The 25,941-nt window shown below is 43.9% G+C and overlaps 1 protein-coding gene across 4 annotated transcripts in view; it reads left to right on the top strand.

Moving 5' to 3' along the window:
• The window catches only part of RGS7 (regulator of G protein signaling 7), a 2,057,596-nt gene that overhangs the window by 1,933,339 nt on the left and 98,316 nt on the right, over positions 1–25,941 (top strand). For all 4 annotated transcript variants that reach the window (XM_069607899.1, XM_069607897.1, XM_069607898.1 and 1 more), the window contains exons 15-16: positions 9,353–9,539; positions 16,216–16,305. In XM_069607899.1, the coding sequence (XP_069464000.1) occupies positions 9,353–9,539; positions 16,216–16,305 (277 nt within the window). The remainder of the gene's footprint in view (positions 1–9,352; positions 9,540–16,215; positions 16,306–25,941) is intronic.

The following is a 25,941-nucleotide window of genomic DNA, read 5'->3' as shown; positions in this document are numbered from 1 at the left end:
GCAGAGATCATTGGAGGCACACCACTCCTGGATAGCAGACAGACAGTCAGAGATGAGAGAAGGAGAAGAGGTGACTGAAGGTGTCCTGAGAATGAGCTGAGTGTCATCCGCATAGCACTGAAAGTTGGGGCAGAGAGCAGTAATGTGGTGGGCAAGAAGTGCCAGGTATTGCTTGAACAGCCATGGAGAGATGTTAGACCCCTGGAGGACACCACAGGCAGAGATAGAGGAGAGGAAGGATACAAGTTGGTTCTGGGAGGGTAGATCAGAGAGGAAAGAAGTCAGCCAGTCCAGGGCCTGACCGGTGATACCCAGGTTATCATGGAGAGGGTTGAGCAGGATGGTATGGTTGACCATGTCAAAGGCAGAAGAGAGATCAAGTAAGATGAGGACACAGGGGGTGTTGGAATCAAGGTTGGAGAGCAGGTCTTCACGGGCGTACAGAAGAGCAGTTTCCGTGCTTCTGGCAGCTCTGAAGCCAGACTGATGGTCATGAAGACAACCAACAGATTCAGTGTGAAGATTAAGCTGGGACATGGCCAGCTTTTCCAGGAGTTTGCCCAGAAAAGGAGTGATGGATGTTGGGTGATAGTTAGCCGGACAGGATGGGTCAGCAGATGGTTTCTTAAGAAGAATATGCACAAGAGAGTGCCTCAGGGGGGATGGGAAGACTCCAGTGGCAAAGGCGAAGTTACAGAAGTCATCCAGAGAAGGAGCCAGGGAGTCAATGTGGTCCTTGACGGTTTTGGAGGAACAGGGATGAACCTGTTTTGATGAGACTTTCATAGATTGGACATGTCTAGAAACCTTGTCTGGGGAGAACAGGGGAAAGACAGAGAAGGAGGGAGGAGAGGTGGCCGAAGAAGGGTCAGAGGAAGAGCAGAGAGTACAGGGGAGAGGAAGAGAGAGAGGACAGGATGCCCTGAATTTTAGAGATGGAATGAGAAGCCAGAGCTGTGCAGAGGGCATGGGAAGGGACAGGAGAGGTAGAGACTGCAGCATGATTGGGCAGTTCCTTGCAGATTTTAAAGAGTTTGGCCGAGTTGTTAGATGCCACAGAGATGCGGGCTTGGATGTGAGCTCTCTTCCTGGTGTGGACACAGAGACGGTATTGCCTTTGGAGCAGGGGGCAGGCCAGTTTGTCGAAGGATGTACCAGAAGCACGCCATTTCCGCTCAGCCACCCTGCACTTTCGTTTGAGGGTGACGAGGTCTGAGTCATACCAGGAATTGCACTTGGCTTTGCGCTTCAAGCGGATCCTCATGACAAGGGCGAGAACATCGAGAGTATCACATATAGCAGAGTGGAGCATGGAAAGGGCTGTGTCAGGGTGTGAGTCAGCCAAAGGGGGGGGGGTGAGAAAGTTGCGGCGAAAGCTTCATGGGTCAGATAATCGAGAAGGTGGGTGGAATTGCAGGAGTTGGCTTGGCCTGGGGGTAGAGAGGGTGAGCTGGGAGGAAAGGAGAAAGTGATCACTCCAGGAGAGAAAAGTGGTGAGAGGGAAAGAAAGCGGTAGGTCTGAGGAGATAAGAACATCCAGAGTTTGCCCTGCAGAGTGAGTCAGGCCAGAGGGGAGAATAGAGAATGAGAGAGAGTCGCAGAGGTCGCGGAAGAGTCCAGAGGACTCCTGTGATTAAGGTGTTGCCTTCACCCAGGTGGGAAATGACCAGTAATTGGACAACTGTTCTGAAACATCTAATAAGAACCTGGGGAAAAACTCAAAATACAGAAATCCCAAAAATTTGAAATGTCATTTTTGGAACACATTCAGTCTGTGATCTGGGTTTAAAGCCAAAGCCATCGTTAAGGAAACAAATTCATTTTGCTCCCTTTTGATGCATTATTTGGGCTCTGTCACCCCCCCCTTTCTTCCGGGGGAATCTTCTCAATACCAAGAAATCTTACATCTTCTATCTTCTATTTTTTATGCTTGATATAGTTCATCCAAATGTGGAATCAATTGCATAGCCCTCATCTTTCAACTTTATGACTCTGAAAATGTTCATAAATCCTTGTCCATAACTTTTGTTTGGTACTTCCAACATACATCTTGTTACAAGTGCAGATGATAATGTAGATAACATGCATAATATGACAATGTATGGGATCTTGTATTTTAATCAGTCACAAAGATCTGAGTTTTAGTCTCTGCATATTGTGATGAATCTGGTGGAGTCATCACTGATTCCCCGGAAGTGACCTCCTCCCATGTGGCCAGGGGACGGCATTTGCCGTCTGACCCTGACACTCGGGGTGGATATATGAGAGAGGATCACATGGGAGGCGACAGCTGTGAGGGGGAGGTGGTGAGTCCATCGGATGAGATGCAGTATTCTCCCCTTCCTCCTGAAGACCATATAACCTAGGTTCTTGGTGCGATGTTGACACCCCACAAATCACCTTTATTGTAGAAATCAGAAACACCTTTCTTTATTTCACTCTAGACAGAATTCCATTTTTACCTCAAACATTCACAACATACATATAACATTCCTGTTTCTGATGTTTCTCTACATAAAACTTTTGAACAATATCATTTTTGAAATCCATTAACTTCTAAGGACTTCAGCTCCCATAAAGCCTCAAGTACTGAGACGAAGAAGAGGAGGACGGTGTTGATGCAAATTGAGAGAAACCCAAAGCCTAATGTGCAGACTAGTTGTTTGGCTGAACCACAAGTGCACAGGGCATTTAAAAATGGCATCCACACTCAACACAGTAGTAGTACAGGAGTGAACTGGGAAGGAAGCAGAGAAAGAGAGAATGGGCACATCTGAAGGACCATCTGAGCACTGGGAGCTGCAGCAGAGCTCCTGGAGGTACAGTTGTGCCGCGAAGCAACATTCTCTGGTCCAATACACAGAGGGAAGCTGGCAGGAAAACGAGGAGCTACAGGAAACGCTGGAGAAACGTCCACATTGTGCAAAAGGATGTCCTAGGAAAGGCCTCACTGCAGAACCACGCCATAAGTCAAAGACGCTGCAAACTACCGATGAGTCTGCCCAGAGCCATTTGGGGCCCCAGGGTGTACCGACACACATGCAATCAAGTGAAAGAATTATGAGACTGCTATTATTTACAATGTTCAAAAGCAGTTTAAAAACAAACATAATCCAATGCTAAAGCAATGCCCAAAAGGAAGAATATTCAAATACCAACAAGATAAAGTGCAGCAACCAAACCTGAACAAATATTTATATATCTATACATGAGATGCCAATGTGGGGGAAAGCTGGAGCCAGTGTTAGCCTAAGTAAATATATTAAAACCAATAAGAGGTCCTGGTAAAAGGAGTACACCAGGCAGTTGACGTTTGGGGAAAGATACCTGGCAGAGAAGTATACCAAGGGATCAGCAAAGCCCCATCGAAGGATTCCCGGCAGGGCCGTATACCAGGCAATTCACTAAAGTTGTATAAAGTCTCTAACATTTTGGCAAGATACCTGGCAAGGAAGTATACCAGGGGGTGTAGGAAGTCCATAAAAGAAGTCCTGGCAACCAAATATACCAGGCATTTCGAAACTGTATTAGACATTTACGACTGTGGCAAGATACCTGGCAGGTAGGTATACCTGGGGATCTGAAGAGCCAATAGGAGGATTCCTGTCAGAGGAGTATACCAGGCAATCCACCAAAGCCGTAAAGAAAAGTCTAAACGTGTGGGAAGATACTTGGTAGGGGAGTACACAAGGGTATACGCAGAACCCATAAAATCATTCATGGCAGAGAAGTATGCAAGGAGTTCCACCAAAGTTGTAGAGGAAAAGTCTAACCTTGTTATAAAATACCTGGCATGGAGTATACCAGGGAATCTGAGAAGCACATGAAAGCAGTCCTGGTAGGCAGATACACCAGGCCCTTGAAATCGTACAAAGATTTTTAACACTTTGACAATATACCTGGCAGGGGAGTATACCAGGAGATCTGAAGAACTCACAAGAGGGTTCCTGGTAAAGGAGTACACGGTACACCAAGCAATCCACTAAAATACAAGAGAAATTAAAGAAAGCTTATTTTGGAATGTATTATATGAATCCTGTAACTTTGTGAATCCATTACAAAGAAACCAAGGTAGTGTTGGTTGCCATGAAATGTATTGTTTGAACAAGGACTTTCTGAATCTAGTATAAAGAGACACGTTTGTGAGACCAAGAAATTGTTGTTCGAAAGAGACACTTTTGCCATCCTAGCTAAATATCCCTTGGAAGGGAAACACCCTCTGGATCCATGGAGTTCTCCTTGGAAAAGACTTGCTGTTGGATGTATCTATTTATTTTGATTATGAACATTTCTTGCCAAACATAAATCAGAGACATTTCCTTGCACCCGTAGTTGTTTGTTTCTAGCGTGAGGGTCAGATTAGAATGTTTTGAATGTAATGACGGTTTATACGTTGCTGAGGACATGGCACAGACTGATCTTTAGTTTTAGTTTCCAGGCAGGGAAACTCTTCTTTAGGGTAAGGCTAGAGAGGTGTTTATACAACCCATTTCTGTTTAATAATAATTTCTGAAACAACATCAAAACGATGTACCCTTGACATAGCCGGAGTTAGCGAGTCCTTCCGACTACCTGGGTCACAATTACCATGACAATATTTTAAAGGAAAGATGCATCACAAGTCTCTAGACCTGCAGGCTACCTCTGTTGTGAATCATAGAGCACAGTCCTAAAAATTGACATGTTCAACATATATCAAAATTATTCAAAAATACTTTAATGCGTCAAATATACAAAATTAAAATCTAGTACATGATAGAATTCTGCACGTCAAAAAAACACAGGCATGTTCATGTGAAAACAATCATACGTAGCCCAACAAAGTAACTAATGCAGATATTCTTAGGATAGGAAACACTGTTAAATATTAATGAACCAATCTGTGTTCAAACGTTGCCCATCATTATTTCTGTCCTTCTGATGTAACCAAATACAGGACATTCCTCAAAGCCTGAGAAGTAAAGAAGGCACATGTTCGTTAAGATTCAATAGAAGTACCATGAACTTCCTTAGCTAAAAAAAAAACAGACACTGTTTTAGTCCAATTACTACAAGGATATTCAAAATGATTCATTAGACTCGGAGCTTACCCCATTTAGAACATAAATGCGCAAGTACCTGGTAAGTAATCCATGGTACGATTCAAGCGATAAAAATGTCATCAAAGTCTTCACTTCTACAAATGCTAACACATTGGCTTTTCTGCAACCCAAAGTAATACAGGGTGTGCTTTAATATATTGTTTCATATGAATGAACCCAACAACTAACAATCTGCATCTCATTCAGCACAAACCAGCCAAAAACGTTTATCTATGTTGTGATGTTCGAGGAGATTACTATCTATTCTGAAATCAATCCGTACAAATCCCAATTGACCAGCATCCAGGTATTGGTGGTTCTCACTCCACAAATGTCAGAGAAAGAGCCAGGCTGATCCTCTGAAGAGAATATAAGAGTTAGAAGTCAATTAAACATGTACACCCCAATTTGGTCTAAGGGCAACATTAATCCATTTACTGACTAAAAATAGGCAGTCTCTGATTATTCCCAATCATTCCCAATCTGTTTTCATGTTCTGATGATATTGATCCCACTTATAATACTTACTTGCCAGTTGAGATCAATACAGGATATCGGGGGATATGTTTAAAGAAAACTCCAAACTTGGTAGATGATGCGGGGGTGCCATGGTAGGTGCTTCAGGTGTTGATAAAATGGGTGTGAATATCCTCAATACATAGGGTTAGAGGCACCATCACAGACCGGCTGGGTCATATAGCAAGCAAAGAAAGCAGTCGTGAACCACAATTAGCAGAGGACATGGAGAAAGAATGAGTTCAGAGACAGCTGGTATATTTTTGGGCTTCTGAGGAGTTACATAGATTTGATCATTAGGATGGTGTGAAGCAGCACAGGGAGGATGCGTTATTTGATTAGCTACTAACCTACCCAGTTAATATGGATACGTCAAGAAATAAAGTCAGGAGGCCTACCCCTTCTTGGAATGCCTAGTACTCGCCAAGTTGAGGGTCCATATCCAATCACGCCTCTCTGCGGCCTCTATCAACACGGCCAAACTAATCTGCAAAGAGTTGGCCAATCCTACCGCAGTCTTCACATCTCTTGTTCTCTCTTAGGCCCTCTGTATGGTTCCGGCCTCTCATTTCACCACTAAAACTCAGGACATCCTATCTTCACTTTCCTCTTCCTCTACCGCTCTCAGGCCCCCTCTGGCTGCCTCTCCTCCTCCTTTTTCCTCCTTCGCTCTATAAATGCCTGATGATGTCTCTAGACATTTCCGATCTATGAAAGTGTCATCCAAACAGCTGCTCTCCTGCTCCTCCAGAACCATCAGGATCACATTGGCACCCTCGCTCCAGCCTTGGCCGATTTCTGCAATCACTCTTTCACCACTGGATCCTTCCCCTCACCCCTGAAGCTCATCCTTTGTGCACCCACTCCTAAAATAGCCTTCTGCCGATCCAGCATGTCCGGCAAATAATCACCTGATTCCTATCCCTCCTTTCCTGGGCAAACTCCTGGAAAAGCTGACCATCTGCCAGCTTAGCCTCCACACTGAATCTGTTGGCTACCTCCATGACCATCAGTCTGGCTTCAAAGCAGCCAGAGGCACGGAAAATGCTCACCTGAACACCTGTGAAGATCTGCTCTCTAACCTCGACTCCAGCTTTCCCTCTGTCCTCTTCCTTCTTGACCTTTCTTCTCCTTTCAACATGATCAGCCATGCCACCCTGATCGACACACTCTGTGTGAACCTGGGCTTCACGAATCAGGCCCTGGCGTGGCTGACCTCCTTCCTCCTGGGCTGTCTCTACCAGGTCCAACTTGGATCCTTTCTCTCCACTACCTCCCTCTCCACCTCTGGTGTCCCCTAGGGCTCTATCCTCTCACCCTGGCTTTTCAATGTCTACCTGACCCTTTGGCCCACCTGATCTCCACCTTCGCTTCTAACTTTCAGTGATATGTGGCTGACACTCGGCTCTCTTTCAGGCTTCCCTCAGTGTCCTCTCCTCCCTCGGTCATTCCTGACTCTCTATCCGTGATTCAGGATTAGTGTGCCTCCAATGATCTTTGCCTTAAGGCCAGTAAGACAGAGATTCTTCTCATCGGGACCCCTGCTCCCGCCTTCCCTCTCTCACTGTGTCTGCCCTCTTTGGGCCCTTGCCCCTTGCCTTTCTGTGAGGCAAAAAACCTTTGTGTCATCTTCGACTCCACCCTCTCCTTCTCTCCTCTCATCAAACACCCTGCCATAAAAAGCCCACTTCCAGCTGCACCTCTTCAGAGAGCTATTCTACCTTTCCTCACTTTCCCTGAAATGCTTAGTGTCTCCAGAGCCCTGGTTCTCTCTAAACTGGACTACTGAAACAGCCTCTCTCAATCTGCCTACCTCCACTCTTCGCCCCCTGCAACTAATATAGAACAGTACTGCAAGACATATCCTTTGCCTCAAGCAAGGACTGTATTTCTCCAGCCCTGAAATCGCTCCACTGGCTCCCAGTGGCTGCTATGATCAAGTTCAAGACCCTCTGCATCGTCCACAAGGTCTTATGGGCACAGGGCCCCACTACACCCAACTCTCTCTTCCAAAATACCTTCCTCCTCAAGCCCTTTGCTCAGATACCTCTAACTCTCTGAGGGTCAGATGCTTCTCCAGGCAGAGAGTGGGGTTAAATCTCTCTCCCCTGCAGCTCCTACCATCTTGAACAGCCTGCCTGCCCATCTCAGACTTGAGCTGGACCGCCTGAAGTTTCAAAAACAGCTCAAGACCCTGCACATCTCCTCTGCCTTCTCTCTCTTGCTCCCTTGCTAACTTAACTGTCTGCTGCGTCAACTGGTTGTTTGGTTCCCTCAGAGTTTCACTGGGTACCAGGCTCCTCCACGACCAGTCTTCCCTGCACTGCCCCCTGGCCTACTGCACACTTAAGAGCTGTAATTGTAACCCCTAAAGCCCCCCCCCCCGCCTCCTGCACTTAACTAAAGCTGTGCTGCACTTACTCAGAGCCATGTTGCTCTGGACGCACTTCCCCCCTTCCCTTCACATATAATGGGTATTCTGAAACTTTTAATTTGGCAATCACAAGGAGAAAGTAGACTCCCTCTCACAGGCCCTCCATCCTTGCTTGAAATCTAATAATTATATCATCAGGATCCCCCCCCCATTTACCCTCTCCCAAATCGGTGGCCGAAGTGAGCGGCAGCGGTCGGAAGCGGTCCTCCTCTACTTTTGTAAACTAAGTTTTACTGTTCCTATACTTTTATTTTAAAAAGAAACCGTTCTGGAATGTTTTCGTTTTAAAATGAAAGTGTAGGAAGAAGTTGAAACTTGCACTGTCAGTGCACTGCACTGAACGTTCCCCTAAACAGCAGGTGCATGCATTTCGGGGGTTGTACTGTGTGTGGGAGGGGGCGTGGTGATGGGGTTTGTGGGGAGTGGGTGCAGGCCAGCAGGGAACATAGTTGCACTATTTATTTTCGTACACTTCAACCACTGCTCCCAGTGTTGATTCTGGACTTACATATGCCGATCCAAATCATTAGCGCTGCAATCCAGTTACACAGGTATTATTGGTGGGGCAGGGGGCAAAACAAATGTGTCATTCTACTGAGGAAGAAGAAAGTAAATAACGTGAAGATATGCGTTAATAAGTGAAGAGGAGGAACTGTGAAAGCGGTCCTTCAGTTCCATTACATGCAAACATCCACTGAATGAGCTTCACAGGATAAACCTTCGGTCCGGATTGGTGAGTTCGGCCTGACTGCTGTGGCGTGACTAGGAGGAACTGATGGGATTCGAGCAGATGCATAGACTACTGAGGTTTGAGCAGTTCAGAAACCCACTGGACACCAGTGTCCCTGGCCCCAATCCTGTACCCACCCTATGGATATAGAAGTGATAGCCTCTATCCTGGTGAAGCGGTTTGGGAACTGGTGCATGTGGGTACCTCCCAGTGTTGGCTCTGTATGCTAACAGTGTGTTGTTTTGTTCAGGAAACCCATTGGGAACAATAAAGTTCTTGTTGTGCTGGATCAGTATTTCCTATTTTATGGTCTAATGATAAACTGGGACCGATTGTGGGCTGCTATTGCTTGCAAACATAGCGATGCATTTTATCACTAAAATAGACACCACGGAGTTTGATTGCTTTATTCCTTATCCAATGTTGTAAAGAGCATCATCTAATGCACTGTATCACCTGTGCACGTTCCACATTTGCTGGCTGTTGTGTGGCAGCATATTACACTATAAAGACTACTCTGATAGTTAAGTTTGGAGGAAGAAATTCACAAGTGTGGTATAATGTTGTAAACCCCTTTCACATTTCCTAAAGGTTCTACATGGCAGCGGAAGATTTGAAAAAGAAACCAAACCGCGAAGTACCAGTCCGAGTCCAGGAAATCTGGCAGGAGTTCCTCGCACCGGGGGCACCCAACCCCATAAACCTTGATTCCAAAAGCTACGACAAAACCACACAGAATGTGAAAAATGCCGGGAGGTACACATTTGAAGACGCTCAGGTCAGTCCCTATCCTGCTGTCATTGCAGTGGACTTCATATTTGCCTATTGATTGTATTTTAAACACATGTGTTTTCAAGGGACAATGCAAAGAACTCCACAGACCTGCTCCTGTAGCAATAGACCACTTTAGTGAGCCCACCACATTTAGTTGTTCTTTGCCGTTAATGAGATGTCAGAGTTGGGTATAAAATTAAGAGAATGGGTCTGGCCTTGAGGTTGTTACCGTTTTGCGAAGATATAGACTGACAAATGACCTGTAATATCAATGGGCGCCGAACACAATGGTGGTCATTTTGATGTGGATGGTGGGATGCACAATTCTCAGGGTACTGAAGGAGGCATGTTCTTCACCAGTAAATTATAATTCTAGTAATTCTCAGGGATAAAGTTAGCTTCCAGCTCTCCCAGCATTTCTCTGTTCCAAATCAACCTGCATACCCTCCTGCATTGAATTGTCATGTGTGTGGAGATGTTGGAATCCCTTTAGAGCCTCCTGCAAACCCCAGGTGGGGCGGGGGGTCCATGGGGATTCATGTTAAACTCACCTGACATACACATGGTTGGTGGGTGGCATCACGAATTGTTGTTGCAAAGGGTTGTAAATAAGGCATGGATCACAGTCCCTACCAACTCCTTATATTACAGCACTTCAGCAAAATAATCAAAACAGTACTACTGACAAATAGATCTTTGCAGAAGCAGTCCTCTGTGTGCAATTCCTGTTGTATTTTAGCAGAGAAATGCCAGCATTGATCAATCTTGTGTTAAAGTTGTATCCTTTGGCCTCTCTTGCCGTTGGTTGGATGATGGGATCATAAGTCATAGGCAGTGGAGTATCACTGAGCCGGGCTCCATACACAGGGTACCGAGCTGGCGTGATCCACGTTCTCTACGGTAGGGTAGAGAACGTAGATCACGCCAGCTCGGTACCTCCAGTCAGCATTGACGCTTAAAGACCTCTCATACATCGAAGCCCAGGTGCAGTAGTCTACCGCAGCCACATGGAGAACTTCCCAAGCCTCAGTTCCTCCACGGTACCTGGTCGTCCCATTGGAGCGGGTGTGTTCACCGGCTGCATTTAATGTCCACAACTTCTCCCCATATCCCATGTCCAAAGATGGGCACCTCCTACTGGGAGGGGTCATCCTCCCCTTGTACAGCTTTCTGAGGAGGAGTTTTAGGCCATTCTGGCTACTTGACCAGAGTCTAGTGGGTGAATGCCAGGAATAAAATGAGTTTGATCCAACACTCCTAATCCACAAGTAAAAGGCTATTGTACATATCATTCTATCCTGTTATAGAAAAAGGACGATGGGGCAGGGAACAGAAAGCCAATCCAAACATTGCTACCAGGGGAGGGAAACTCCTGCCCTGGTGCTGAGTATTGCATGGCGCAGAGGGGCTATCAGTAATGTTCTCATGTGCGGAGCTGCATGCCGGACCCCACAAGGTATATGCAAGTCCTTGAAAGATAGTTTAGGAGGCTCAAGGCCTAAGGGGAAGGGCCTGCACTCCTTTCCCAAGACTCAAGCTGCAGTTCTGGCAGGCCACAGCAGACAGGGCGCCTTACCCTAAACGGTACAACGTCCTTTCACATCAACAGCTATTTTTTGACAGGTTTTTTTACGAAAAATGTTTGCTAAAAAAACATCAAAAAATATAGAGGGTGGGAAAGGGCATATAAGAGGTTGTGGGGTCGGGAAAAGTAAAACAAAGATAAGGGGCCTGGAGGGAACCCCCCAAAAAAGACATTTTCAATGCTTTTTTTTTTTCAGTGAAACGTTTTCATTCAAAAGAACGTCCAAAAAATAGATAGTGATGAAATGACATAGAACCGCTCTAAATGAAATACTCCACAGTGAACATGTTCTCTGTTGGGAATGTGGATGCTTCATTATTCAGGAAACGGAAGGAAAGGGACAACCCTTCGTTCGGTGACATTCCGAGCTTTTCCCTTTTCACTTGATTTGCACTGAAAACAAAACGAACACAGTACGCGTTAACCTTGAATAATCTCCTTCCCCCTTTTCACGTCTTTATTTCTCGTTTGGAAATGATAACTCCAAAACGTAAAAACCTGTAAGGAATAATGTAAGTCCCTACGGCTCACAGGCCTAAATATCCGTGTCTTCTCACGTGGCATGCTGGTGAAATCACTGATCTGTCCGAAGGAAAATATAACAGGGTTAACGGGTTTTTAAAAGGTACCAACATCCTATTCAGGAATGAAGAGGCTGTGAGTGTGTGAACTCACTCTATCTTGCTATCACATATTATTATTGTTACATGTGTTATATTTGACAATCTGTGCGACTCAGTAGTCTATCATATTTTGCAAATATGGCACCCACTCTCTCTCTCTCTCTCTCTCTCTCTCGAACAGATGTGAGCGATGCTGCGTGATGCGTCAGAGAGCGCAGTCACATTTTAACTCACAGTCCCTGCATTGCACTTTGATAAAAATAGAAAGCGTCCATTTCTATTCCTGTCAATGCAGCATCATTAAAAACGTACAGACCAGGAGCTGAACTCCGCACTTAATATCTCCGTGAAGAGATTTCTTTACACCCTTCAAAAAAGTGTATGGACATTATTGTGTGTGAAATATCACTAGCGGTAATTTACCACTCCGCCACCATGACAACGACACCAGGTAGTATTACCACCAGCAGTATCAAATTACCACATATGGTAAATTATTGTCGTAATTACTGCAGATGTCTGATTAAAAGACCACCATTGGACCACATATTACTGTGCATTTATTCCAGCACTGTAACCTCGTCAAGTGGTGAAATGTACCATCCTCAGTAAATAAGTGGTCAAAGTGTACATTCCTGTGATAGGTAACACACGATACACATTTTTCATTGCAGCTGCTGCTAATGGCTAAGGCGAATGCTAAGACCAGATCAAAGATGTTTCTATGTCAATGTCAATATTTACAAATGTTACATTTCTCTCTCAAGGAGATTGATGGTTTTAATGCATTTATCTGCAAAATTACCGGTGGTAAATCGGCAGTACAGCAGCAGAGCACCTTTTTCAATCTAGTGGTGCCATGGTTGTAGCGTTATTGCCCTTTCTGGAATGTCTCCCTTCTAGTATCGTACTCAAAGTGAGAAAAATGCAAACGGAGAACAGTTGGTCCCCCATGGCATACGAGATTAGTTTGTGACACATTTGAATGAGTGATGTCCTTAGAATGTCATTATGGGGATGACCATTGGTTGCACATTAGTGGTAGAACACAGCTCATTGGCAGTGAGGATGCTCATTAGCATACCCACAATGCATTGCTCAGTCACTCTAAACTAGAGGACAACTAAAAGGGGTGGCGACTGGGTATTGCTTTGGCATATGTGCTTTCGCTGAGATTGCAAATTCTACTCATAGATTTCAGATAGGAAGGATTTTGTTCATGTTTTTTTTTTTAACCCAAGTTGCTTACTATTTTCAGTAAAGGATTTGGACGCATCATTAAAATTGCAGCAAGGGGCTGACTCGTTGCACCTGGAAGTGCCCTCTGAACCTGCACCACTAAGCAGGCAGGGAAGTGGGTCTCTGGCACGGAAAGAGTTCTTCAAAAGGACATGGTATTCCTCCATGGAAGGTCATATGATATCATATGGCATTCATAATGCGCCTGTACACAAGTGTTTCTAGGCACTAGGCTGGCATAGAGATGATTTAAGTGTCTCGTGTTATGAGTGCGTTTGACCCTCTACTAAAGTAGGTCATTTGTAACACTGAGATGTGTATTATGTCGTTCTGGCCATACGAGGTGTCAGAAAACAGCCATGTTTGATATTTCTGGTTACATGTCAGCCAAAGCACAGTAGTTTAAAAGCAGCTCAACATCCAAGTTTACTGGGACTGATTTCAAGTTAGCGTAAATTACATGATATTTATATCTAAAAAAGTGTGCGGCAAAGGGGCAAGGGACACCAGCACCAATTAAATTGTTATATATCAAATACAACCAAACTGAGAGGTATATACAACCAGGATGAAAAGTGGGGCCTGGGAGAGCACCAGTGCATCAAGGAGGGGCCTCAGGGGGTGGCCACGCCCACTGCCTTCTCCTGGTCTCGCCACCCCACCCACATCATTATCGGCGTGTATCACCAAGGATACCGAGGGGGGCCTAATTAATGTAAGGGTATTTGGGGCTTTTCCCGCCGGGAATTTTGTTAAATAACGAGAATGGAATGCTGTATTGTGCATCACAGTTTTTAAGAACAAACGGATAAAAAGTAAGACAGTGTACAATTGGTCCATTGGGTTAACACATGAAAACAGATCCAATGGCTGCCAGGTTACCAACAGTATATAGGAGCATCTTAAAACATATTCCTGATGCCTGCATCCACACTATATGCCACCATTCCTATACACACGAGTGCACACGTATTCAAACTCGTGTACATACACACACACACAACATATCATTTGAAACATGCACATATGTAAATTCTGAATTTTTTAAAATAAAATGTAAACTTCTATGTGGTGACTAGTCGTCTCTTCTGCCAGGGGCAGCAGCATTGAAGGAGCCTGGCACAGGTTTCCTGGTGGCGGAGGACTAATAACACATGTGTGGGCCATTGCGGGATGTGAGGTTGGTTGCATAGCAACCAGTGAGCTGCAGCAAGTGGATGCTGCGTGATGCTTCTTGGCTCACAGAGGAGACCTCGGTACCATTTTAATGTTATATGCATGAAAGAAACAGTCTCAGAAATGGGGGACTGGAGGGTGCACCGGTAATGAAGGAGGGGGCCAATGGGCTGGCCACCTCCACTGCCTCCTCCTGCTCCAGCTGCTGTACCCACATCATTATGTGGGTGAAGGCAGAATTAGTGAGTGGTCAGAGGGGAAAACAGGAGCTGCTGGGGCAGACAGGGGCAGCGCTGGGCACAGGACATTTCCACATAAAGAAATCAAGGGAAGTATAGCTGTACAAGACCTCCATGTTAGTGTATTTCATGGCGGCAAACATAACACATACTTTCACACAGAGCCGGCCTCAGGGGTGGGCGACCCTGGGCGGCCGCCCGGGGCCTCCTGCCATTAGCCCCCCACCACATCACCTGGGGGGGGGGCTTTCATGGTCTCACCCGCGCTGGCCCGGTGGGAGAAGGCAGGAGCGGAGGGCATTTAATAACAATCGGGAGCTGATCTATTGAAAACTTTGCTGCCCAGGGCGGTGCGGCCACTAAGGCCAGCCCTGCTCTCACAGCACAATTAATAACAGTTTGGCCAGAAATGCAAGTCCATTTATAGCCCAGTGGACACAAAAAACAGCCTAAATCTACTCCAACCACACATTAAGCAATCATCATCAGGTGTAACATGTGTTCCCCAAAGAACACAGGCAGTACAACTGCACACATTTAAACACATTTAAACACATTTAAACACGGCATTTAATGATGTGAGAACCTGAAGTGAGGCTTGTCTCTGAAATCGAAGTAAACATGCGACCTATTTATTTCAGAAGAAAATGCAACTCCTCAAGCAATCACATAAGAATGACATATGCAGAGCCCTGGCGTTGCCCCACTTTATGTGTGGGTACCCCATCCCTTCCTGATCCCCTTCCTGCTGAACCTGTGCAGCTAGGTGGCCCCCCTGTGCCAGCAGGAGTCTGCCCTAGAAACTCTGACGCGCAGGAGCACCCGCTCTGGTGAAGGCCACTCTGCCTGGGCCACCCGTTTACACTGACGCGCCACCACTCTGCACCACCACTGCATGCCTTTCCCCCTTTCCCAAACTCAAGAGTATGAGCAATGGTGAAAAGAAGCCCATGCGCAGCCCACAATGGACCAGTTCTCCATAGTAGAGCCCAATTGGGGTAACTAGCCCAATCCGCAAGGATTATTCATTATAGACGTGCACCTCCCTCCCCCGCCGCTCCCCCCAGGTGGTGTGGTGCTGGGAGAGGCAGGAGGGGCCACATTTACGGCTATGAATGGAGTGACCGGAGTATACATGCATTCATGGTGTGTCTGACGCTGTCGCGTAAGGAGAATTCAAAACCCTGCTTGAAAGAATGTCCTACAGAAAAGAAACAGTAACCGAATAACACCGTATCCTTACGCGTAGGCGAAAGCACGGCTGTCCCAGGAATATTGTGGCTAACTCGACTTCAGCCTACTATCAGCCAAAACTAAAACAAAATAGCACATCCAATGTGAAATCGATACATGGGCACTGATCAAGCGGTGGATTAGGTACATATTTGTGGGCAGTAAAAGGGTGTTTAATTGCCAGTAACCGGGCCATAGACCAGCACAGTCCACATTCTGCACAGGTTTTTTCTGAGAACTGCAGTTTACTGTTTTAAATTATAACACGTTTGTGTAAAACGTCGACTTGGCAACATAAGAGCTTTTCAAGATAACTACACTGCAAGATGGTGCAGAAAACCAACTAAACACATTCCAATGGGGAGCGATGTTTCTGTGATCCCACCCCAAGTTAGGAGCTCTGTGGTGTGCACCTGTACACTGGCACTCTGGGCAGAGCAACACGAGGATGTGCTAAGGGTGTGCTCTTCTAACTATCGACCTTCAAGGAGGCACTTCATCACACCTGAAAGTAACTGTGCAGCCTTGCTAGATTTGACTACTTAGGTCACCCTGGTAACATGTTCTTTTTTTTCTTGTTTTAAGGAGCACATTTACAAGTTGATGAAAAGTGATTCCTACCCTCGTTTTTTACGATCCAGTGCCTACCAAGAGCTGCTACAGGCAAAAAGAAAGGTATGTCTCCAGCTCTGTTTTTTTTGTATTTCCACGCGACTCTATATTGCCTTGCGGACGCGGTGTGCTTAGTGACCTCTACTGACCGCACGGATGCTGATGGACAGCCGGTAGGTCACCCATTGGATGTTTTAGGCGGGACATAATTCCAAGCTATGTCGAATGTCATTTCCAGTTATTTTGATTTCGAACTGAATAGAATGGGCACCAACGAAGCTAATATTTGCATCGACATATTCATCTACAACATGTTTGTTGTACATCATCAGTAGGGTAAAACTACCCTGTCTCACGACGGTCTAAACCCAGCTCACGTTCCCTATTAGTGGGTGAACATGGAAATGATGTAGCACAGGTAATTTTAAAAAGTAAAATGGTTTGAAACTTGCATTGTCCAATGTGTCGCTGTACATCTGAGATGCATTTTATGTGCATCCATAGCACATTAAATAGCTCGCTACCCATTCTAAATAATTACTGCAAAATATCTACTACTAGAAAAGACACAATAGTATGGACTCTCAAAAGGCTGAGCGAGTGACAAAGCGCTTTGTTAACGCACAACACGTGTCTGCACGAACTTTGCCGTCTTCTGTATATCTCTCTACGCTACATAAATAGTGCATCTATGGCTGTGTATGTATACACTAACACTCCAAATAAACATGTCTGGGCAACGACCTTTGCAATGGAGTGACTGTGATGAAAATGGTCCGAATCCCCTCTGGGAAAATCTCACCCCACCCAGTATTCAGTGGCTGAATACTGCAATATGCCGAGCACAAAAGGCAGTGACGAAACCTGTGCAACTCGCCACTTTTCAGCCCAACCAGCTGAAAAACGTAGGAGGTGGTTTGGCAGGGCTGGGGTGGGGGCGGTGTATCACTGCAAGATAGGGATCCACCGTTTAGGCAGGGTGGGATTCAAGTTTGTCCCCGAGGAATAAAGGTGTTTTGCCCCAGTGAAAAAAGATGGGGCGAGGATTGAGAGGTCGTGCAAAACAAGTGCTTGCTGGGGGTTTATGTAAAGTGGGAGTTTAGAGTAATGGGTGGGTCCAAGGGGTACATTGTTATTTTTTTAACAAAACGTTAATAATGCATGTTATGTATTTTATCAAATGAATTTATAGATGTAAAGTTTTAAATAAGCTAATTGCATGTAAATATAATAAAGTTAATAATAATTTTATATTTCAATGGCAGATATTAGAGTAATCCATATATTCGAGAGTTATTTAGTAGTAGATATTTTTGCAGTCAATATTAACGCATAGACCCTATTATCTTGGTGTAAATTGGGAGTTTTTGCGTGACTGGTGAGTATAGATTTTTAAAATAATTCGGAGCAAAAAGTAAATCATTATGTGATATTGCAAAAGCACATATTCCTGTGATATACATTTTCCGTATCTCTCTTTGTAGAAGACATGTCTGTAGTCAGTATCAACGAAGAAACTAATGAACAATATGTCCATTCCTGAGTTAAATTCCATGAGCCACACACACTTCTTTGAACCTGGAACACGAACTGCAGACAGTGAATGCTACAGTTTCACAATCCTACCGTCGTTTTTTTAATAATAAGGACACCTTCACCAAAAGAAGCACTCTACAGTCACATGTTATTTAAAAGATATTCTTTAATCGCATACTTTTTAGGGTAAATGTGTAGTACTGGAGGCCCCTCAGGTACAGCACACATAACGTTCAGGTCGGCCTTCCTCACTACGGCCAGAGTCACTTCATGGCCCCCAAGTAGAGGAATAGACTGGCACAAAATCTTATTGTTCACGGACCTTGGCACATTCTGGGTCAGTTAAGTGCAAGAGAGTAAAGGAGAGGTTCCAAAGGCAGGAGAAAGTGCATGATATCATAAAGTCTATGACCATTTGAATGGAACAGGAGAAGCAATAGAGTCCATCAAGTAAATGTAAAATGTCAGCGGATTCAACAGCACACTGCAGAGCTGCCCTCATGGGATATCAGGATAGTGGGAACAGACGATTCTTAATGACCCGGAAGCACACAACTTGATGACAAAGACATTCTTCAGTCTTTTCCTGAACAATGGTGTTTTTCTTCAGATCCAAGGATAATTGGGAGGACAATCCACACAATAGCTTTTGCGGTATCCACAGTTTTTAAACATTGTTCCAGGAGTCCCAGGCTCAAAGGCAGCAGCAGCAGGGCCATCATGCCTTACAGTGAAGAGCCACAACCATGGCTTTCCCCCTCCCCCCATCAAGGGGAAAATGTGTGCTATGGGGGGAGTTGTTTCCAGTCACCTGCCAGTAAAATCAAGTGCAAAAATACAAGTACCAGAATCCTCAAGAGTCAATTAACTTGCCACACCTGAAAAAGAAATGAAGACACGCCTGAAACAGCAAAGAAACTCAGCCTCCCTGAAGATTGATGGAGTCATGAAAACGTGCGTTTGGCGGAGAAGCTAATGACTGGTAACAGAGCACCTGCCTTACCAATTGTTATCCACAGTTTTACCACAGTTTCCTTTTGCTGAGGGCATCTATGGCAAGTTCATTCAGCTATTGGACCTTACTAGTCTTGTGGGGCAGAACATCTTGATTTTATGCTTTGGGTAGCCAGGTGTGAATATTCTAGAAGGCTCGATGAAAGAGGCCAAGAATCTCAAGGTCGATACCTGTGCCGCTGGGTGCCAATGGAGGGATTTCAGCAGCTGAGTAATTGGATCCCCAAGTTTAAGACCAATACTCAACCTGCCACCTTTATTCTAAATGGCTTTAAGTGTGCCCAGGGATAAAGTCGCCTGGGAAATGGCTGCCGGGGGGTGACATTTCCCCAAAAATGCACCCTCATTAAAATGAAACACTTTCCCCAAATATTCAACAATGGGAGTTTATAATATACAATTATACCCCTCCTACAACATTTGGCAAAAGTATTTTAGGGGCCAGATAAAAATAGTTGCCTGCTTGACGACATTTTCCAGGTGACACATGGAACCACTTCACGTTGGTGAATAAGGAATGTTAGCTGCCCCGAATACAAACGCATGCCGTAATCCAAACTTGAGATAAACATAGCATGGGTTTCAGACACCTCTGGGGAAAGGAGGATGCATTTAAGGAAGTGCAGTTGGTAGTGAGATTTGTGTAAGCTTTTGGACCTGCAGTGCAAAGGTGAAGAGTCCATTCGAGGTCACACAAACTTTTTTTTTACAAAGCAAATAGTGTAGGAGAGGACCCCATTGCAGCAGGGCAAGTAAAAGGGAGAGAAAGAGTAACAGACCAGCCACTGTAGAAGGTGTTTATTTTTGAAGTAATGAGACAAAGGTCGTTTTCAATAATCTAATCTTTAATGTAAGAAAGTGGAGGAAAAAGGCAGTGCAAAACGTAGTGTGATGGCTATCTGGGTGTCATTCACGTCAGGTTGAAAGGAGGCAAAGAAAGGCACAGGGGGGTTTGAGGGAGAGTCTGCTACATGTTATGTTATGTTAACTGAATTTGTTGAGCGTACGTTCGCCCGAAGGCATCATGGCACTAATTGCGTAGTTAGGGGATTTTATTGATATGTCTGATTCTAAAATAATGTGGTTTTTAGAAGCCGACAAAAGGCAAAATGGTCAGCCGTCACTCGGAGGGCACAGGGCAGGTCGTTCCAGGCTTTAACGGCTGCCACCAAAAAGGCTCTCCCCCCCGATCATCGTAATCGGAACCAAGGGACTGTCACAAGAAGAGCCGACTGGGATCGCAGAGACCCCGTAGGTACATAGTGCAAGAATTTAGCCTGCGGATATTCAGTCCCGAGGCCATAAAAAGCCTGATGTACAATGCACATGGACTTAAAAAAGATCCAATTTGCAACAGGAAGCCAGTGGAGTTGCCTAAGCAGCAGAGATATATGGGCTCCGAAGGGGGGCGAAGAATGGATCTGGTGGCAGAATTCTGGAGTAATTTGAGCTGGTTGATCAAGTAGCGAGGCTGTGCCAGATAGAGTGAATTGCAGTAATCCAGTCCACTCAGAACCAGAGCTGTGACAACAAGGGCCTGACATGCTACGGGAATGAAAGGAAGGACATCACGAAGAATCCAGAGCTTAAAGTGGCCAGCCTTGCAGACCGCTGCAATCTGTTCATCAATAACATGGGATGCAGTAATTTTTACCCCCAAATTCCTGACCAACAAGAAAGGCCTGGGGAGTAAATACATGCTTCTAATAAGTGTTAAACAACTAGAGATAGAGGACAGATTATTGTGGAACCCCACAGTTTTATAGGGTATTTTTGTAGCAAGACGACCCTGATCTTGCTTGCAGCTCTCTACTGTACACACAAGATGTAATATGGGGAATTAGGACATTATATTCTGGCTAACCCAACTTAGTCAAGGGGTACCAGTTATTATATCTTCATGACCAAATCACTTTAGGAGAAATGATTACCTTTTGAAATAAGTCCATCCGCTGTTAGCGATCATGCATCACTTCATTATGTGCTCACACGTGAATTTTTCGAGGAGGACACTGCCTACAAATGTGAATTTGATGGTTAACTCTCAAAAAACTAAAAATTCCTGGAACCCAGGGACCATTATAAAGTTGAATTATAATCTTAGCACAGTTTTACAAATAAATAATCCTCAAAATAACGGTTCCCTATCTATTTAAGGGGAATTAGAATTCTGAGAACCTTTGTGAGGGATAATGGCGGACATGTCACTATAGAACTCTATAAGAGGCATCATTTTGATGGGACTCTAGTCACTTAAAAAAAGGAACTGAGACACAAACTGTGTCGTTACAAACAAATAGTAATCCATAGTCTAGAATCACTCAACAATTATATGCTAATCGGCTTAAGTCACACAAAATGATTTTGTACTAAAGAGACGCTGAAGAATTGCTCAAAGTGTTCAATCGTCTAAAGGTTTTGGAACATGATTAATAGGCTAGACCTTTCTGAAATCTATCTTCCAATAAATCACATCAGTGAATCTTCTTGGAATTCCTATTTTTCCAAAGTATATGATTCCCTAGTTTCTGTAATTGACTGTGTCCTGTCTTGTGAAAACATAAATTGCTTCCTTTCCTTTGAAGCAGATGATATCTATGAGGTGATTAGGAAAGCAAAACCCTCTCATGCCGCGGTGGCAAAATATTCTCAGCTGTTATCTCAAATAATGTCAGAGAGTTGATCGATGATTTTTGATTTTGAAATATGGGATGTGAACCAATCAGGATTCAGAACAGGTATGGATTCCTTTTTAAAAACTTCAATTTTCTCTCTAATACATCAGCAATCTCAGTATCCTAAGCCGTTCAACTATTTGGAATTCATAGAGCTAACATAAGCTTTTGGTTGATGAAATAGGGTTAGGTTATGGTATATATTGTGAGCTATGGGTTGTCCAATACAGATTAGTATTCTCAGCTATTTCCATACTGAGATGGCAGTGAATGTCTGATTGGACTCTAGAGGCACCCTGTCAGATCCTATTATATCTAATTGTGTGCGTTGTCGGGGGGGAGGGGTGTTCTGGTGCCTACACTATTTAATTTATATATTGCAGATTTGGGAAATGCTTTGTCATCTTGTGATACTTTCCCACCCAAACTGAGACATCTTGTATTTTTGTCATCTGGTTTACGCAGATGATATTGTATTATTGGACCAAACTCCTGTACGTCTCCAGAGATCACAGAATAATATTTTTTATTTTATGCGAGACCTTGATCTAGAGGTTAACTCCACTAAGACAAATGTTCTCATTTTAAATCCTGTAAAATCAAAACAATGTACATTTATTTACATGGTATTTGAATAACATGGAACTAGAAAAGGTGAAAAGCTGGAAGTATCTTGGAATTACAAACAAAATTTCTCCTCGGAAGAGGCATTCAATGAACTCCAACTAAAGTCCTCAGTCTTTGTGGCACAGACGATACAAATCGATTAAAAAATATGGAACATTTTCTATCTTACTCATGATAAAATTCTATAAAGGAAAAAAATAGTGCAGAGCCTTACATATGGAGGTAAAGTAAGATTATCTAAGTTAACATGGGAGAAATTGGAGGGTAAGCTATGGAGACATTCTTTGAATCTTCCTATTGAGTTCCTGCTCTCATTATACAACAGAAATCTGGTCTCATATCTCTGCAGGCTTATGTTGATTGGACGTCAACACTTTTGTACACTAAAGATCTACTTTTCCAACATGGTTCTTTGCTCAATAAGTTGCAAGACATAATGGAAGGACAGTCATGCCCAGACCTAAATAGATGGGTGCAAAGAGTTCAGATTTATTAAGTAACATAGATGTTTGTGAAACAGAGCTGATGGATGTTCCTACTAATGTCAAAACAAAACTACAATGGATGGACTGAATTCAAACTAGAACCCAAATTGCAAAGCGAAGTACATTCGATTTTCTCACATATTTGTGAAAGATTTCATTTGCCACTGAATTTAAGGAAATCCAAAATAGAAGATGGAGAGTGAAAATCCTTCCATTCAGGTTGATTCTATTTTCAACTTGAAATATAAGCAATGTTCTATCTAACATCTCAAAAGCGTTCTGCTTCTGCAGATATTGTGGGGATAATCTGAGCTGGAAACTTTAGAACGTCTTCTCATGATCTGCCCCCACTTACAGCACAAACGTGGATATTATTTCTCAAGATGTGTTGAATCTTTAAAAAATATGTTGCCTTTATGCATGTGGATCTGTATTCTCAGTGGGAATCCCTATATAGCAGTCATTCTTTTTTGGGTGGATATTTTAGAAGTGAAGTAAAATCTGTTTTTATGACATTATATTTTTTACTTTCGTAATGCTTTGTTCTTAATTATTATTTTGTATTTCTTTCCTTTTATTGTGTTTGTGAAAGGTTTACAAAAAACCATGACATAACAAAAAAAAAGATGGGGATATTTTAGGGCTGGGCGATATAGACCACAAATCATATCTCGATATTTTTGGGCTGAATCTCGTTATACAATATATATTTCTCGATATTGTTATTGTGGGTTATATGCTCAGTTGTAGGCCGCCGGCTACATGTGAGTTGACACCAACACCTTTATTTATAAGACATTGATCAAAATAAAGTCAAAATACAGGGTTCCTCTTCCTGTTTGAGAATGCACACAACTGTGTAAATATCAAAATGTAAATAAAACATTGTACTATATGTAATAATGTATATATATGTAAATATCTCAATGTTAACGATATTGTCTCATCCTATATCGATTTTGAAAATATTATCGATATATCTGCAAAAGTCGACATATAACCCAGCCCTAGGATATTGTCCTCTGGGGCAAGCTGCATCATATAGTATGGCCTGACATTCTGAGTTGTTGGCCAGAGCAAAGTCAGAGTCAGTGCAGTTGTCGCATGAAAACAGTTGTTTTGGCTTTATTTATTTATTTATTCTTCATTTGTGCACTGCCAGCAGGAAAACATAATGAGACAAAGGCGACAAAAGGTCTGAGTACATTGAGCCCCTCATATGTCCTTAAAGTAGAGTTGCTTCAAAGAGTAGACAGCCATATCCAGAAATGAAAGAAATCAAATTTGCTAATTGTCAGTTCGCCTTATACTGAAGTGTGGAATCCTTCACCAAGATAAAAGCATCTGCCTCAGAGCGAGGAAGCAGTGTGTAAAGCTCTGGGTTACCAGTGATGACTCTGACCTCAAATGATGTTCTAGTTACTTCTGTATTGAAGTTCCAGTACATTGTATTAAGCTTATCAGGTCAAGTACATCTGAGCTCCAGGCAACATATACTGGCATCCTCTCAGGTAGGCTACATATCTCCAACTGACTCACTCAGAACACACAACCATACATCAACATTCTCACCGGCTACATTCCTTGTCACTCACCCAACATTCCATTCACTACTGCAAAGGTAAACAGGGAAACCAGGTCTCTACATATATTCCCTCTTTACAGAACAACAAATAACACAACCAGAAAAAATACACACTCATCAGAGCACACAATCTCCTGCGCGTGCAAAATGACCAAACTCCAACCACCACATCTGCACACCTTGAAACCCGCCCACACAGTAGTGATACCAAGCTCACACCAACAATGCCCTTCCCCTTTCTACATAGTGGAGAAAGAACACCAACACTGAACATTTCACCACTGCAAATCCTCACGACCTCTGGCACCTCAACTACTCACTTCTTCTGCATACCGCTGCACCGCCTAATCAACTACACATCCACTACTCTCCTCACAGGCACATCAAACACACAGCTCTAAGCTGTGCACCCACACATACCCAGCGAACGTCACACAACAACAAGAACACCTTAGGTGCAGTGCCGCCACCCCCATTCGTCACCTGTGTCCTCATGGACCACCATACAAGCCAACCACTGCTATGAGGAAGCATCATCACATCACACACCACATCACTAAATGCTTCCAGCACACACACCACAACGACCGCACACAACTCCCACACACTGCAATAACTTTTTACTTTACTTTATTCAATTTCTAACGCGCAGCCGTGAACCCTGAGGCATGAGGGCATGAAACATGACAAAACAGACGTAAAAGATGACATGAGAAAGGAGAAAGATCAGAACGTCAGATACAAGAGGACCAGAGCAGGATAGAGAACGAGATAATAAATGATCAGTCGAAGAGATGGGACATGAGGGTCTTCTTGAAGGAGGTGATTGAAGATTGCTGACGGAGCATGGGGGGAAGAGACTTCCAAAGTTTGGTTGCTGCAGTGTAGAAGGCCCCATTCTCCACCTTCTTAAGTTTGCAGCATGGAAGAGATTGCAGATTCTGGTTACTTGACCTGAGAGCCCTTGGGTTGGCTTTGTCTTGGATTTTATCTTGCAGGTATTTGGGCATTGTGCCAAGTCTGCATTTAAGGACAATCGTTAATAGTCTGAATTTAACGCAAGCTTCAATCGGCAACCAGTATAAGGAACGTCGGGCAGCTGAGACGTGATCACGCTGAGCCACCTCGGCCATTCTGGCTACCAAAATGGGACAGTCAACCAAATGGAATGCTGTGGATAAGTACAATGACACGAGAAGAGTTGCTAAGCCTTTATCCATACTAGAAAAGAGACGTGACTTGAGATCCAAAAGGGAAGTCTCTGTGCCATAGCCCTGCCTAAAGTCTGACTGATAGATATTAAGGATAGGATGCTGGTTCAAATGGGAAGCAATTTGAGAATAGGCTACTCGATCGAGTATCTTCAGAAGGAATTGCGTGTTGGTAATTGGGTGATAGTTAAGCGGGTTATCTGGGGCGAGGTCGGGCTTCTTAAAAATGGGGGTGATCAGGCAGATTTAAGGTTATCAGGGATACAACCCTCTCGTAGAGAGGCGTTAACAAAATTATAAATCGCTTTTAGCAGTGGAGGGGGGCAGGATTTTATGATTAGGGAGGAGCAAGTATCGCCCTTACACTTAGTGGGCTTGAGTTTTTCAATGATGGATTTTAGTTCAGCCTCAGAGATTGAATGGAAATTGAATTCAGTGATTGAGGGATTTCTAATAATAGGTTTACTATGTGCAGGTTCCGGATTGGCAGCCTGTTTTTGTACAATGTCGGCTCTGATGCCAAGAAGTTTTTTGTGCATTCCCTTCTGGACTTGTGACAACAAACA

The sequence above is a fragment of the Ambystoma mexicanum genome, chromosome 4q, assembly GCF_040938575.1.
Source record: "Ambystoma mexicanum isolate Mex_15411 chromosome 4q, UKY_AmexF1_1, whole genome shotgun sequence".
NCBI lineage: Eukaryota > Metazoa > Chordata > Amphibia > Caudata > Ambystomatidae > Ambystoma > Ambystoma mexicanum.
The sequence above is the reverse complement of the archived record's forward strand: the minus strand, read 5'-3'. Positions and strand labels throughout refer to the sequence as shown.